Source organism: Sylvia atricapilla, chromosome 13 (assembly GCF_009819655.1).
Source record: "Sylvia atricapilla isolate bSylAtr1 chromosome 13, bSylAtr1.pri, whole genome shotgun sequence".
In the NCBI taxonomy this organism is placed as follows: domain Eukaryota; kingdom Metazoa; phylum Chordata; class Aves; order Passeriformes; family Sylviidae; genus Sylvia; species Sylvia atricapilla.
The window spans coordinates 895130-909635 of NC_089152.1; the positions used below are offsets into that span (position 1 = coordinate 895130).

At 58.1% G+C, this 14506-nt stretch overlaps 1 protein-coding gene across 11 annotated transcripts in view; it reads left to right on the top strand.

The window, feature by feature from the left end:
• The first annotated feature begins 3892 nt into the window (after window positions 1-3892).
• TLE3 (TLE family member 3, transcriptional corepressor) overlaps window positions 3893-14506 on the top strand; it is a 45667-nt gene continuing 35053 nt past the window's right edge. For 7 of the 11 annotated variants that reach the window (XM_066328166.1, XM_066328168.1, XM_066328167.1 and 4 more), the window contains exons 1-5: window positions 3895-4149; window positions 4679-4821; window positions 4937-5037; window positions 5126-5189; window positions 6060-6104. In XM_066328166.1, the coding sequence (XP_066184263.1) occupies window positions 4798-4821; window positions 4937-5037; window positions 5126-5189; window positions 6060-6104 (234 nt within the window). In that variant the 5' untranslated portion in view covers window positions 3895-4149; window positions 4679-4797. Of the gene's footprint in view, window positions 4150-4678; window positions 4822-4936; window positions 5038-5125; window positions 5190-6059; window positions 6105-14506 lie in introns of all 11 variants that reach the window. The other 4 variants (XM_066328162.1, XM_066328164.1, XM_066328165.1 and 1 more) reach the window with 2 other exon arrangements.

A 14506-nucleotide genomic window follows, 5' to 3' on the forward strand; every position in this document is an offset into this window, starting at 1 on the left:
CATTCCGGGGAGGTGTCACCACATCGTCCCCAAAACCCCCAATGCTCCCACGGGACACGGGAAGCTGTAACGGTGACACGGAGTGCCACTGAATGTCCTCAAAGCCACCATCTTCATCCTCATCCTCACCTGGAGGTGTCCCCAGCCTCGTGGAGAGGATGGACATGGTGTCCCCATAGATGTCCCTATGGATGTCCCCACTGATGTCCTCACTGATGTCCCCATTGATGTCCTCACTGATGTCCTCACGGATGTCCCCACGGATGTCCCCACTGATGTCCCCAATGATGTCCCCAATGATGTCCCCAATGATGTCCCCAATGATGTTCCCACTGGTGTCACCACTGATGTCCCCACTGTTGTCCCCAATGATGTCCTCATTGATGTCCCCAGTGATGTCCCCACTGATGTCCCCACTGATGTCTTCACTGATGTCCCCACTGATGCTCCCACTGATGTCCCCAATGATGTCCCCATGGATGTCCCCATGGATGTCCCCATGGATGTCCCCAATGATGTCCCCATTGATGTCCCCACGGATGTCCCCACTGGTGGCCAGCTGGCAGAGGAGACAGCAGCTTCTCCCACCGAGGTTTTCCCCAAGATCCTCCAGAAGAAGAAAACCCAACTCGGAAAAAAAGGGGAAAAAAAAAATTAAAAAAATCACTTCTGGGAAAAGATCACGAGTTTCTAATTGGGATGTGCAAATATCAATTTAAGCAGACCTTAAATCAATATGAACCAGAACGTTTCTTTTCACCCCTAATCGTTCTTTTGATTCCTTTTTTTTTTAAATTTTTTTTTTTTTCCCCAAACCAGGTGAGTTTTAATAAGCTAAAATAAAACATCTCCTCTCTCAGCGCAGTGAGGAATATCAATTAAGGAGAGGCACCTCGGCCGCTGGAGCTGCGCCTCGATGGCAATGGGAAGAAAATTACCCCCTTTTTCAGGGAAACCATTAAGTAAAAATCAGAATTTGTCCATAAGCACCGCGGGGGTGGGGGAGGGGCGCAGCCCGGCTAATGGCTTCTATTTTGAGCAATAAAGTGAATTTTCAGCGTAAAAATCGCCGCTTTCTGTTCCTCTCCCCTTTGGCCTCACGTCCCCGGAGCCGGGGCCTGGAAAGTCCCCGGGATGCAGAGTCTGGCTGCGCCCCACCGCGGGAATCAGCCCCTTTCCCACGTTTTCCAGCTCAGTGGGAGCGGGGCGAGGATTGGACAGGACCCCTGAAGCCTGGAGGTGGTGGGAAGGGACCTCAGAGCTCCTCCAGTGTCACCCCTTCCATGGCAGGGTCACCTCCCACTGCCCCAGGTTCCAGCCTGGCCTTGGACACTGCAGGGATCCAGGGGCAGCCACAGCTTCCCTGGAAAATCCCCCAGCACCCCACAGGGAGGAATTCCTTCCCAAATCCCACCGATTTCCGCTTTTCCAGCTGTTCCCTGTGTCCTGTTCCTTGTCCCCAGTCCCTCTCCTGGAGCCCCTGGAAGGAGCTCTGAGGATTCCCTGGATCCTCCTCCTCTCCAGGGGAACATTCCCAGCTCTCCCTGCCCAGCTCCAGAGGAATCCCAGCCCTGGGAGCAGCTCTGGGGCCTCCTCTGGAATTGCCCCAGCAGCTCCATGTCCCTCTGATGTTGGGATCCAGTGGGGGTCTCACCTTGGGGGGGGCAGAGGGGGACAATCCCCCGTTTCCTGCCGGGAATGCGGCCGGGATGAGCTGGGGAGGAGGGCAGAGTGCCCAGGAAGGGCGCCGTGTCCCCTTCCCTCCCCACGGGAGGAGGATTCCCGGATTGCCCCTGCTCTGGGATCTCCTGGTGGCACTTGGTGACACCCAGAGCTCTGCCCACGTTCCCTCACGGGAGAGGACAGCCCGCAGGAGGAACAAGGAGCAGCTCCACCAGGAATGGACACCCTGGGGGGACGCCAGTGGACAATCCAATGGGCACCCAGTGTCCATTGTAATGGACACCCCAATGGGCACCCAGTGTCCATCCTGATGGATGCTCCAAGGAATATCCCAAGGTATGGATGCCCCAGTGGACACCTCGATGGGCACCCAATGTCCATCCTGATGGACACCCCAGTGGACACCCAGTGTCCATCCTGATGGACACTCCAATGGGCACCCAATGTCTATCCCAATGAGGCACCCAGTGTCCATCCTGATGGACGCCCCAATGGGCACCCAATGTCCATTGTAATGGACACTCCAATGGGCACCCAATGTCCATCCTGATGGACGCCCCAAGGGACACTCCAATGGACACCCAATGCCCACCCTGAGGTGTACCCCTGTGGATGCCCCAAGGGATGGACACACCGATGGGCACCACCTGTGGGCTCCCAACGTCCATCAGGATCCCGATGGCTGCTCCGATGAATATCCCGAGGTATGGATGCCCCAGGGGACACCTCGATGGGCACCCAATGCCCATCCCGATGGGTGCTCCTGTGGATACCCCGACGGATCCGCCACCTTCACCCTGACGTACCCCGTGCAGTGCAGGGATTCACAAACAGCTGCTGCCTCGATAGAGGAAAAGCCAAAAAATAGCCCCGAAAAGCGGCAGGAGGAGGGAATTTCGCAGAGCCGGGAATGGCGGAAGAGGCGGGCAGGGCGCTGGGGCAGCGGCCCCGCGGTGACTCCGCTCCGCGCCAGATCCGCACCGCGTTTTGCGGCGCTCCGGCCGCGCCCCACGTGGGGCAGGGGCGTGGCGGGACGGCGGCAGCCAATCAGCAGCGCCGGGCGCTGACAGCGCTCGTCACGTCAACAACCGGAACGCGCCCAATTAGCGGCGGGCGGGGGGGGGGCGGGGGGGGACCGGGACACCCCCATCCCGCACCCCGGGGGGGTTCAGCGGGGCGCCCTCACCCCAACACCGGGGAACGGGAGAAGAGCGGGGCGGCGGTTCGGGGCGCTTTGCCCGACCGTTTATTATCGAAGCGGCGGCGCTCCATTCTTGCCGAGCGAGCGGCGAGGCGCGGCGTTGCCGCAGAGATCGCGGCGGTGCGGCGGCCCGCCCGGCTCGGCGGTGACAGATTGTTTGAGCTGGAGGAAGCGCCGGCCCGGGCTAATTACGCCGCCATGGCGGGCGGGGGCTGCGCGCCGCCGGCCCCGCGTGGTTTTGATTGACGGCGCCGCTCCTCCCCGCCAATAGCATCGGAGCGGCGGCCCGCTCCGCGCGTTGATTGGCGGAGAGGCGGTGAGCGGCGCGCGGCCCCACGTGGGGCGGAGGCTCCGTCTGACGCGCGGGCCGGCGGCCATTTTGTGCGGCGGGCCGGGCCCGGGCCGCCCGTGGGGCCGCGGCCGCTCCGGGCCCGTTCCCGCCGGGACCGCGGCCGTTCCCGCTCCGCTGCGGCGGGCGCGGGGTCCCCCCGCGGGAGGAGCGCGGCCCGGTGTCCCCCGGGCGCGGCGGGAGGGTCTGACGTTAACGCCATTACCCGTGTTCCTCGTTAAAGCCCCTCAGGCGCGAGGGGAGGCGGGGAGGGGGAGCGGCGCGGCCCTCAGCGCACATCAAAGGGGCCGCGCGGCCGCCGGGGGAGGCGAGGCGGCCTTGCCGCCGGTGCGGGCGGTCGGCACCGAGCTCTTTCCTGGGTCTCGGCGGCCGAGGCGTCACGGTGACAAAGCGGCCGCGTTTGTTTTACAGCCCGAAGCGGGCCGCGGGAGCGGGGTTACGGCAGCGCCGGGCCCGAGTCACGGCCGGGCCGGGGGCCGCGGGGCGGGGCCTCGGCGGGGCGGGGCCCCGGGGGTGGGCGTGGCCGGCGGCCGCCCCTCCATCACACACAAGCTGCCATTGTGACGTCCCCCCGGCGCGCACCAATCGGCTCCCAGCTGCGGCGGCCCCACGTGGGCGCGGCGCGCTGCCATTGGGCGGCGGCGGAGAGGCCGCCCGGGTTTTGTCCCCCGCCCGCCGCCCCGCTCCGCCCGGGCGCTGTGGCGGCACCGCGTGCTCGGGCGCCGCTGCCCCGCTCCGCGCCCGCTCCGCGATGGCTCCCGGAGTTACGGCCGCCATCCCGGCTGGACGCAGCTGAACGGCCGGCCCCGGGCGGGGGGACCCGCTCCGCACCTCGCATGTCCGCGGCGCCCGGGAAGTCGGATGTGTACGGCCTTCCTCCCCCTCCTCCTCTCCTCCATGGCCGTCGTGCTCCGGCGTTAGTTCCTGGCTTTGCTTCCCCTTCTCCCGGCCGCAGGAATACCGCGGGACCCTCCTCTCCCGCCGCCGCGTTGTTGTTGTTGTTGTCGTCGCCGTCGCTGTGGCTTTTTGATCTATTTTTTTTTTTTTTTTTTGCTTTTTAATTTTTTCGTGGTGGGGGGGGGGGGGTTGGTGGTGGTGGTTATTTTTTTTTTCTTTTTTTTTTTTTTTTTCTTTTCTTTTCCGCCAGCGAGTGCCGGAAGGAGGAGCAGGGGGGGTGCCGAGGAAGCGGAGGCCCGGCGGCCGGGGGGGTCGGCACCTGGCCCCGGCGCTGCGGGGCTGGGCTCGGCTCTGCGGGGCCGAGCTGGGGGGAGAACAAGAAGAAGAAGAACAAGAAGAAGAAGAGAAAAGGAGGGGGGAATGTGCCGGGTGGGGGGGGGGGGGAGAAAAAACAACCGGCCGGGCCCGCTCCCCCGCCAACCCCCCAACCCCCTCGGCCCTCCTTCCTCCGCCCCCCGCACGGACTTTCCTCTCGTCCCTTTGTTCAGTTCTCGGCCTCTCCGGGAGCGCTCCGAGGCCGGCGGGCAGCAGCGGCAGCTCCGCACGTCGCGATCGCCGTAGCGAAGCTCGGCGCGGCTGCTCCCAGTGACCGCGCCCCAGCCCGGCCATGTACCCCCAGGGCCGGCACCCGGTGAGTCCCGCTGCCCCCTTCCCCAGCCCCCCCAAAAAGCGCTCCGTTCCCTCGGTCGGCTGCCGGTGTCTCCCCTCCCGGTGTCCCCCCCCCGGTAACCCCCCGCTTCCCGCAGGCTCCGCACCAGCCGGGCCAACCGGGCTTCAAATTCACCGTGGCCGAGTCCTGCGACCGGATCAAGGACGAGTTCCAGTTCCTGCAGGCCCAGTACCACAGGTGAGCCCCGGAGGGACCCCCCCGGCCGCTCCGAGCCCCCCCCGGCCCCGGCGGGCTCTCACCGTGCGCTCTCCCCGCCTCTCCCCAGCCTCAAAGTGGAATATGACAAGCTGGCGAACGAGAAGACCGAAATGCAGCGCCATTACGTTATGGTGAGAGACTTTAATCAGATTTCGGATCAACCCCTGTGAATGTCATTAGCTGCCGGGCTGCGAACGGGGCGGGGAGAAGGGACGGGGAGAAGCGGGGACCCCCCCTCGGGTCCCGGGCAGTGCCAGGAGGGGACCCCCGCGCCGGGGGGCGGCTGCAAACCCATCCCAAGTTTCCTGTTCACCCCTTTGGAGCCCTCCCGTGGCCGCGGGGGGTCCTGGGGGGGCACAGAGCGGAGACCCCCAGCTCAGGGTGGGGGTCCCCGGTGTTGTTTGGGGGGTCTCCCCCTTGAGCTCATCCTTCCCCAGGGAAACGAACACTTTTGTTACCTCCAAAAGGCTGTTTTTAAAGCGGGTTTTGTGCGGCGGGCCCCCGGGTGGGCTCTTTGGGGGGTTCCCATGGGGTGGGCAGGACTCAGCACCCCCTTTTTTCTCTCCCGGGGGTCCCGGCAGCTCCCCCGGGCCCTCGGGGAGGGGAGAACAAATCCCCCCCCCGCGGTGGGAAGCTGGATTTTTGGCCAGACTCCGGGGCTGTACCTGTTCTGCCAGGGCTGAGCAGACGCCTGTCACCCAGAGCTCTGCGCCTCTTTGTTTTTCTAAGTAGCTTAGGAGGAGAAAACAGGAGTCAAAAGGAGTGTCCCCTCGTTAAGTGCCTGCCAGTTAAACCCATAAACATCTGCTTATTATAAGGTGTAATTTCCTTGGCTACCCGGTGCTTTGAGCCTAGTTTTGCCCAGGATGCTTTTTGGTAATGACCTTATGCAAATACCTCCTGCGAATTGAATTCAAATTCTCCTTGGCTCTGGCGTTTAATTGAATTTATTTCTATTTTCTTTTTCCCTCCCTCCCTCCTCCTTCCGCCGTCCTCCCCAGTACTACGAAATGTCGTACGGTTTGAATATCGAAATGCACAAACAGGTGAGTAATTCCGAAGGAAGGGGAGGGGAGGGGGGGGAAGAAATTGTGGTTGATTGATCTCCTCCCGTCGCCTATTTTTTTTTCCCCCTCCACCCGAGTTAAAACCGGTCCCGATTGCACTGGGTAGGGAACGAGCTCCGTGGGCAGGGTTGGAGCTCCAGGTGGGCTCCAGGTGAGCTCCGGGTGAGCTCCAGGTGAGCTCTGGGTGGGCTCCAGGTGGGCTCCAGGTGAGCTCCAGGTGGGTTCCCGTGCCCCGGCGGCAGCCGCAGGTTGATATCACCGCCCGGGGTTCTTTTATCGAAACCCACCAGCAATTCGGGAGGTTTAAAAGCAGAGCGTTTATCGCGAATCGGTGAGAAGAGGCTCACACCCTGGGAGCTCCATCCCTTGGAGCAGCGGCAGGGGCTGTGCTCGGGTGTGGGGTACGGCAGGGCTGCTGTAGGGTCACCCCCTGCCCGAGCGTGAGACCGAGCCGGGAATTATCTCCGCGCCTCACCGTGCGTTGCTCAATGTCAACCCGGTTGTCTTTGCATCTGGGAAGTGAAGCAATGTCTGGGGCTGCTTGGGGTTCGGGTTGGTCGTTGGTTTTGTGTTTTTTTGATTTGGTTTGTTGGGTTTGTTTTTTTTCCCTTTTTTCCCCTCCCTTCCAGTCTCCTCTAATGTGTAAACTTGCCTGGAGGGGGAAAAAAAAAACCCAACTAGAGAAGGCCCCAGCAGAATGTGGTGTGCTACCTTGATAAGATTATCGGTAAAGAGCCTAAAGGCTGCGCACATGATGGTAAAACTTAAAGGAATAAAGTTATTATTGAGATTAGACCCGATTATTTGTGCTGCTGCCGCTTACTGGTTTTAGAAGGAGTTCTAATTAAGAACTTAAGGCAGATAGAAGTTGACATGAACTTCGCCGGGCTCGCAGAAATCGGCCCCGTTCAGCCGCCGAGTGGTCGGGCTTTAACAGCAGCGGTTGGCTTTTAACAGCGGCACCTCCCCGCTCCTGCTCCCGGGGAGATGCAAAGCAGCGCCTCTGAACTCGCCCCTCTCCTCCTCCTCCTTCCCTTTCCGCGCCCGAGTCACGGGGCAGCGAAAATAATTCCTGCTTAGTCCTCACTTCTGTAGAAATCTCTCTGTCCTCGGTTGTGTGTAAATCTCCATCTCGGTTGTGCAGAAATCTCTCTGTCCCCGCTGATGATCCCGCTGTCCCCGGGGCTCCGGGGGGCACCCCGAGATCGGGGGCTCTGGGGGAGGCCCGGGGCAGCCCCCGGCCAGGAGGGGACAGGGTTGGTGTGGCCGGAGGGACACGGAGCCTGTGGTCACCTGAGCAGGGGCTGGGGGGCTCTGGGGTGACCTGGAGGGACTCTCTGGTGACCTGCAGAGGACTGGAGGGGACTGTGGGGTGTCCTGGAGGGACTGTGGGGTGTCCTGGAGGGACTGTGGGGTGACCCTGAGGGGACTGAGGTGACCCTGAGGGGACTGTGGTGTGTCCTGGAGGGCCCTGAGGTGTCCTGAAGGGACTCTGGGGTGACTTGGAGAGGACTGGAAGGGACTGTGGGGTGACCCAGAGGGCTCTGAGGTGTCCTGGAGGGACTCTGGGGTGACCCAGAGGGGACTGGGGTGACCTGGAGTGACCCAGAGGAGACTGTGGGGTGACCTGGAGGGATTCTGGGGTGACTCAGAGGGGACTGAGGTGACCTGGAGGGGCTCTGGGGTGACCCAGAGGGGACTGGAGTGACCCAGAGGGGACTGTGGCATGTCCTGGAGGGACTCTGGGGTGACCCCCGCCCAGGCTTTTGGGGCACCTGCCCACCCTCTTCCTACCTGGTTGCTGCCTGGGTGTTGGACGGCTCCGCTGGGTGCTGGGAGATGCTGGGATGACCCCTGGGAATTGGGGTTCATTCCCTTGCTGGGATGACACTCGGGATGTTGGGTTGATTTGGGAGTTGCTGGGATGACACCCGGGAATTGGGGTTCATTCCCATGTTGGGATGACACTCGGGATGTTGGGTTGATTTGGGAGATGCTGGGATGACACCCGGGAATTGGGGTTCATTCCCATGTTGGGATGACACCCTGGGAATTTGGGTTGATTCAGGAGATGCTGGGATGACACCCGGGAATTTGGGTTCATTCCCTTGCTGAAGCTGCCGGGAATCTGAGTTGATTCCCTCGCTGGGATGACAAATTGATTCCCCTGCTCGGGAATTCGGGTTGGTTTGGGAGATGCTGGGATGACACCCAGGAGTTTTTACTGGTTTGGGAGATGCTGAGATGACACCCAGGAATTTGAGTTCGTTCCCTCGCCGGGAGCTGCTGTTCCCAAGACAACTCCGAGTGTTTTCCCGAGGGTTTCCCGAGGTTTGTGAGCTGTGGCTGGAGCAGCCCCGTCCTCCCCGTGCCCTCAGGGCTCTCAGAATTCCCAGTTCTTTCATTCCCTGTCTCATCTGTGCCAGGAGCTCAGCGAGCCACTCCAGCAGCATCCCGGGTGTCCCCTTCCGTGGGGTGTCCCCTTTTTCCCCCAAAATGTCCCTTTTTCCCCAAAATGTCCCTTTTTTCCCGAGATGTCCCTTTTTTCCCCAGGGTGTCCCCTTTTTCCCCGGGATATCTCCTTTTTCCATGGGGTATCCCTTTTTCCCCGGAGTGTCCCTTTTTCCCCAGGCTGTCCCTTTTTCCCCAGGCTGTCCCTTTTTCCCCAAGCTGTCCCTTTTTTCCTGGGGTACCTTATCCCAGTGACATCTACCACGTGTCCCCACAACCAGAGGCGAAAACTCGGTGGACCAAAAAAAAAACCCCCCAAAAACCCACCAACCTTGAACCTCCTCCTCCTCTAACTACCAGCAGCAAACAAAACACCTTTTCCAGGCAAAAAAAAAAAAACGGGGGCGAGCCGAGGGTGCACACCAAACACCCGGGAAGGGGAAAAAAAAAATCGCTTCTTTTTCTATTATTATTTTTAATTTTTTTTTTTTATTTTTTTCCCTTTTTTTGGGGGGCCGAGGCGATGCCCCGTGGCTCAGCATCATTCCCCTCCCCGGCAGACATCCCGCTAATTGCAGCCGTGGTCCTGCCGGCATCTGGCCGAGGGGTGGCTGCTCCTGAACAAACAAGTTTTATCAGCTGACCTGTTTAGCGGTTGACTTGTGTTTATCTGCACACAATCAAGTCGACTGAAGTGCTTGAATTATTCATGCGGCGGTGTCCTGCCCTCCAGACTTGAACTGCTGGTGATTACATCTGCTCCAGACAAACATTGATGGATACTTCCATCTTTAAAGCAAAAAAAAAACACACAAAAAACCAAAAAAACAAAAAAAAAAAAAAGGGGATTGTCTGTCTGTGGGCTTTATAGAACAGATTATCTCTTCCACGCTGAATATTAAGTGTGTGCATATGTGGCTGCTGTGTGGGGTTGGGGGTTTTTGGGGTTTTTTTTTTTTTTTTAGTGCTTTTTCCCTTCCTTCTTTCCTTTCTTCTCGTTTTGTTTCTCGTTAGGGAAAGGAAAAAAAAAAAACCCAGAGTTTCATAAACAAGTCCATATGCAAGGAAATATTTAGGAAGTGATTCCGCACTCGGCTGCAGTGAGTCGTTCCTTACATCAGTCTTCCTGCTGAACTCTTTTCCCCGGGCTCGGCTTTCCTAAACCCGGCTCCAGTCGGGAGTTTTCTTTTGAAACTCCGACAAAACTTCTTTTTTTTTTTTTATTTTTTTTCCTCGGGTTAATTGATTTTTTATTTTCTTTTTTTTTTCCCCCAAAGAAACTTCTCTTCCTCCTCTCCCCCCCCGTGAGCCTCGCATTGTTTCTGTGCAGATCCCCGTGGGTAATCGCCCGGGGCAAGAACCATCCCCAAAGGAAAACTCTTCTTTTTTTTAGTTTTGTTCTTTTTTTAGGGTTTTTTAAGTGTTTTTGTTTGTTTGTTTGTTTGTTTTTTTTAATGTTTGGGTTTGGGGGGTGTTTTAGGGTTTTTTGGGGTTTTTTTAGGGTTTGTTTTTTGTTGTTTTTTTTTTTTTTTCTCCATAGGGGACACCTCAGGAGGACAAAACCTTTTGGGAGTTTTTCTTCTCCTGGCTAAAAAACCCTCCGCAAAAACTCTTCTTATTCTCCTCCCCAAAGCTCAGCACAAACCTAAACCCCCGATTCTTCCAAAAAAAAAAAGAGAATCACTTTTTTTCACATGTATATATGAGTTTCTAGAATATTCTCGGGCACACAACATCCTTTTCCCGAGGAGTGCCAGGTAACAACCCGCTAAATCCTGCGGAGCCGGGTCACTGTGAGCTGTGCTCTCAGCGCTCCCCAGGCAGACGGCAATTCTCTTTATTCCCCTGGCTGCATTTTATTCCCCTTTATTCCTGGGGAAAGAAATTCAGGAATTTTTATTTTTTTATTTTTAGGAGTAAATTTGAGAATTTTTTTTAATTTTAAGGGGGCTGTTGTTTTTATTTTTTATTTTTTTTTTTTTTGGGAGGGGGGTGGTTTCTCTGCCGGCTTCAACCCCCGAGCGGCGGTAATTCCCTAATGAGGGGTTGTGCCCTGGCGCGGCCCCGCCCTGAATTGAATCCTCATCAAGGCAGCCTCTCCACTTTGCTAACAGCGATAGCAGCCGCGAATAGCTTTCAGCACGCCGCTGGCAGGCGGCTCCGAGAGCCCTTCACACCGCGGCAGACAGCTCCGAGTGCCCCTCATTGTGCGCCCGGGTGACAACCGCGCCGCTCGAGGGGCTGCTGCTCTGTGCTTCAAGAGACAATATCCTGCCTTTCAGCAAATGATGGTGGTGCTTCGCGCCTCGGTGTGGTCTGCTCTGCCTCCTCTTCTGCCTCCCCTCTTCTTCTTCCTCCTCGCTCTTCTTCCTCCTCGCTCCTCTTCTTCCTCCCCTGTTCTTCTTCCTCCCGTCTTCTTCTTCCTCCCCTGTTCTTCTTCCTCCCCTGTTCTTCTTCCTCCCCTGTTCTTCTTCCTCCCCTGTTCTTCTTCCTCCCCTGTTCTTCTTCCTCCCCTGTTCTTCTTCCTCCCCTGTTCTTCTTCCTCCCCTGTTCTTCTTCCTCCCCTGTTCTTCTTCCTCCCCTGTTCTTCTTCCTCCCCTGTTCTTCTTCCTCCCCTGTTCTTCTTCCTCCCCTGTTCTTCTTCCTCCCCTGTTCTTCTTCGTCCCCTCTTCTTCTTCGTCCCCTCTTCTTCTTCGTCCCCTCTTCTTCTTCGTCCCCTCTTCTTCTTCGTCCCCTCTTCTTCTTCGTCCCCTCTTCTTCTTCCTCCCCCTCTTCTTCTTCCTCCCCTCCTCCTCCCCGGCTGGAGGAAGGAGGTTTAGGGGGGAATGGGAGTGTCTGGAGGGGATTCTGGGGTGCAGAGCTTTTGGGGTCAATCCTCACTGTGGGGTGCAGAGCCTTTGGGGTCAGTGCTCAATGTGGGGTCAGAGCCTTTTGGATCAATCCTGCTGTGGGGTGCAGAGCCTTTGGGGTCAATGTTCACTGTGGAGTCAGTCCCTGTTTGGGGTCAGTCCCTGTTTGGGGTGCAGAGCCTTTGGGGTCAGTGCTCACTGTGGGGTGCACAGCCTTTGGGATCAATCCCTGCTGTGGGGTCAGAGCCTTTGGGGTCAGTACCTATTTGGGGTGCAGATCCTTTGGGGTCACTCCCTGTTTGGGGTCAGAGCCTTTGGGGTCAGTCCCTGTTTGGGGTGTCCCTGGAGGGAGCAGTGCTCTGGAGAGGAGGGGTTTGGGGTTTGGGGTTTGGGGTGCTGTGGGGTGCTGCTGGTGTCCTGCAGCCCCGTGTGCAGGGCTTTGGGGCTGCCAGCTTTGCTCCTCCCCAGGGAACGGTCCCGTTCCCGCTGCTCCAGCAGCGTTTGGGGTGATGCCCTGAGGCACAGGCTGGGGTTTGGGCTCTGTGCAGGGCGCTGGGTAACCCTGGGGTTCCTCCTCCTGGGCAGGGTGCTTTGGGGTGTTCTCTGCCAGTTTGGGGTTTTTTGGGGTGTCCTGTGCAGGGGTTTTTTGGATGTTCTGTACAGGGTTTTTTAGGGTGTTCTCTGCCAGTTTGGGGTTGTTGTTTAGGGTTTTTTTGGTGTGTCCTGTTTGGGTTTTTTGGGGGGTTCTGTGCAGGGGTTTTCTCTGCTGGTTTGGGGTTTTTTGGTGTGTCCTGTTTGGGTTTTTTGGGGGTGCCCTGTGCAGGGTTTTTTTGGGGGTGTTCTCTGCCAGTTTGGGGTTGTTGTTTGGGTTTTTTTGGGGTGCCCTGTGCAGGGTTTTTTGGGGTGTTCTCTGCTGGTTTGATGTTGCTATTTGGGTTTTTTGGTGTGTTCTGTGCAGGGGTTTTGGGGGGGTTCTGTGCAGGGTTTTTTTGGGGTGTTCTCTGCTGGTTTGGGTTTTTTTGGGGTGTTCTGTGCAGAGTTTTTTGGGGTGTTCTCTGCTGGTTTGATGTTGCTGTTTGGGGTTTTTTGGTGTGTCCTGTTTGGGTTTTTTTGGGGTGTCCTGGGCAGGGGTTTTCTCTGCTGGTTTGGGGTTTTTGGGGGTGTCCTGTGCAGAGTTTTTTGGGGTATTCTCTGCTGGTTTGGGGTTGTTGTTTGGGGGGTTTTGGTGTATCCTGTGCAGGGTGTTTTGGGGTGTTCTCTGCCAGTTTGGGGTCATTGTTTGGGGTTTTTTTGGTGTATCCTGTGCAGGGTTTTTTGGGGTGTTCTCTGCCGGTTTGGGGTTGTTGTTTGGGGGTTTTTGGGGAGGAATGTCCCGTGCAGGGTGTTTTGGGATGCTGAGCAATGCCTGTGGGGCCGGTTCCTGCAGCTCTGTCCTCCCAGGAGGGATCTGTGACCTGTCCTGTGCCACGGGGGGACACTGGGACATCCCTGTGGCCTCACAGAAATCCAAACCCGGGACAGTTTGGGCCAAGGAGCCAAATTCACAAAACTGGCACAAAATCCAGAGCCCTCTTCACACATCCTGCATCCAGCCTGGAGCTCTGCACCCCCAAATTTTTGGGTCATTTTTGGGGCTGCTCTGCCTCTCCCATCCCAGGGGTTATTTTTCCATCCCCTCTGGCCTGGAGCTCTGCATTTCTGGATTTTTGGGTCACTTTTGGGGCTGCTCTGCCTCTCCCATCACTGACACATCCTGAGGTTGTTTTTAAATCCATTTTGCCCTGGAGCTCTGGATTTTTGGATTTTGGGTCACTTTTGGGGCTGCTCTGCCTCTCCCATCCCAGGGGTTATTTTTCCATCCCTTCTGGCCTGGAGCTCTGGATTTTGGGATTTTGGGTCACTTTTGGGGCTGCTCTGCCTCTCCCACCCCTGACACATCCCAGGGGTTGTTTTTCCATCCCCTCTGATGTGGAACTCCTCATTTCTGGATTTTGGGTCAGTTTTGGGGCTGCTCTGCCTCTCCCACCCCGAGGGCTGTGTTTCAGTCCCCTCTGGCCCACGCAGGGGAGCTCAGGGAGCTCAGGGAGCTCAGGGGCAGCCCCAGCTGATTAACACCGATCCCAATCCCAGCTCCCAGCCCGTGCCAGGAGCAGCTCCCCGTGTCCCCGAGTGCTTCAGATGCTGCCGGTGGCTGTGGCCATTTTAAGAGCAGGTGACAGGAGGCTCGGGAGGGGGCCAAGGGCCCTGCTGGTGATTTATCACCGCTGCAGATGTTTTCTCTGAAACCCCACGCCGGAGCTGCCTCTTGGCAGGGGCACGGAGCGAGGGGGGGATTAGTTGGGATTTCAGCTCCTCCTGACTCCTTGGCCCTTTTTATTTCTTTTTTAACGAGCAGGATTGGCTCCCGGAGGTGTTTGGGAGCCCGTCCCGGGCGTTTGATCCGCCCTGGGCCGGCGGGATGCGGGGCAGCAGGAAGGAGGGATGCAGAGCTGGGATTGCCATGGCAACCCACGGTGGGAACGGAGGTTTTTCCTTCGTGAGCAGCGAGGTGATGAATGAGCCCTGTGAAAAGGGGAAGGTGTCAGGCAGGGAGCCCTCCCTCCTTCCCCTGCTCCTGGCTTTCCAGAGAATCCCTTTTCCCCCGAGTTTTACACGGGGACAGCTGGAATTCGGCTGTGCCAAAAGGGAGTGGGAAAAGGGGAAGCGGGAGAACACTTAAAGCCTCGTGTTCACAGGAAACCTCATGGTCATAAACACAACGTTTGGGGACATCCAATATCCGCCTGTTGCCACGTGGGGACTCTCTGGTTATCCTGCGTGGAGTTTGGCTTCACGTCCTGCCGGGAAGTTGGGAATTTGGGGGTGGAATGGGTCACGTGTGGCCTTGGCCAGGGGAAAAGCCAGCTCCTTCCTGCCCCGTGCAGGCTGCAGGCTGAGTTCCCCCGAAATGCAGGGATTTCCCCCGAAATGCAGCCAGGAGAAGCTGCTGCTGGCAGCCCTCAGAGGTGGCTGGGCTTTGTTCTGGAGCCTGGGAGCTGCCAGGGCACAGCTCAGCCCCAAAGCCCACGGCTGGAGCTGCAG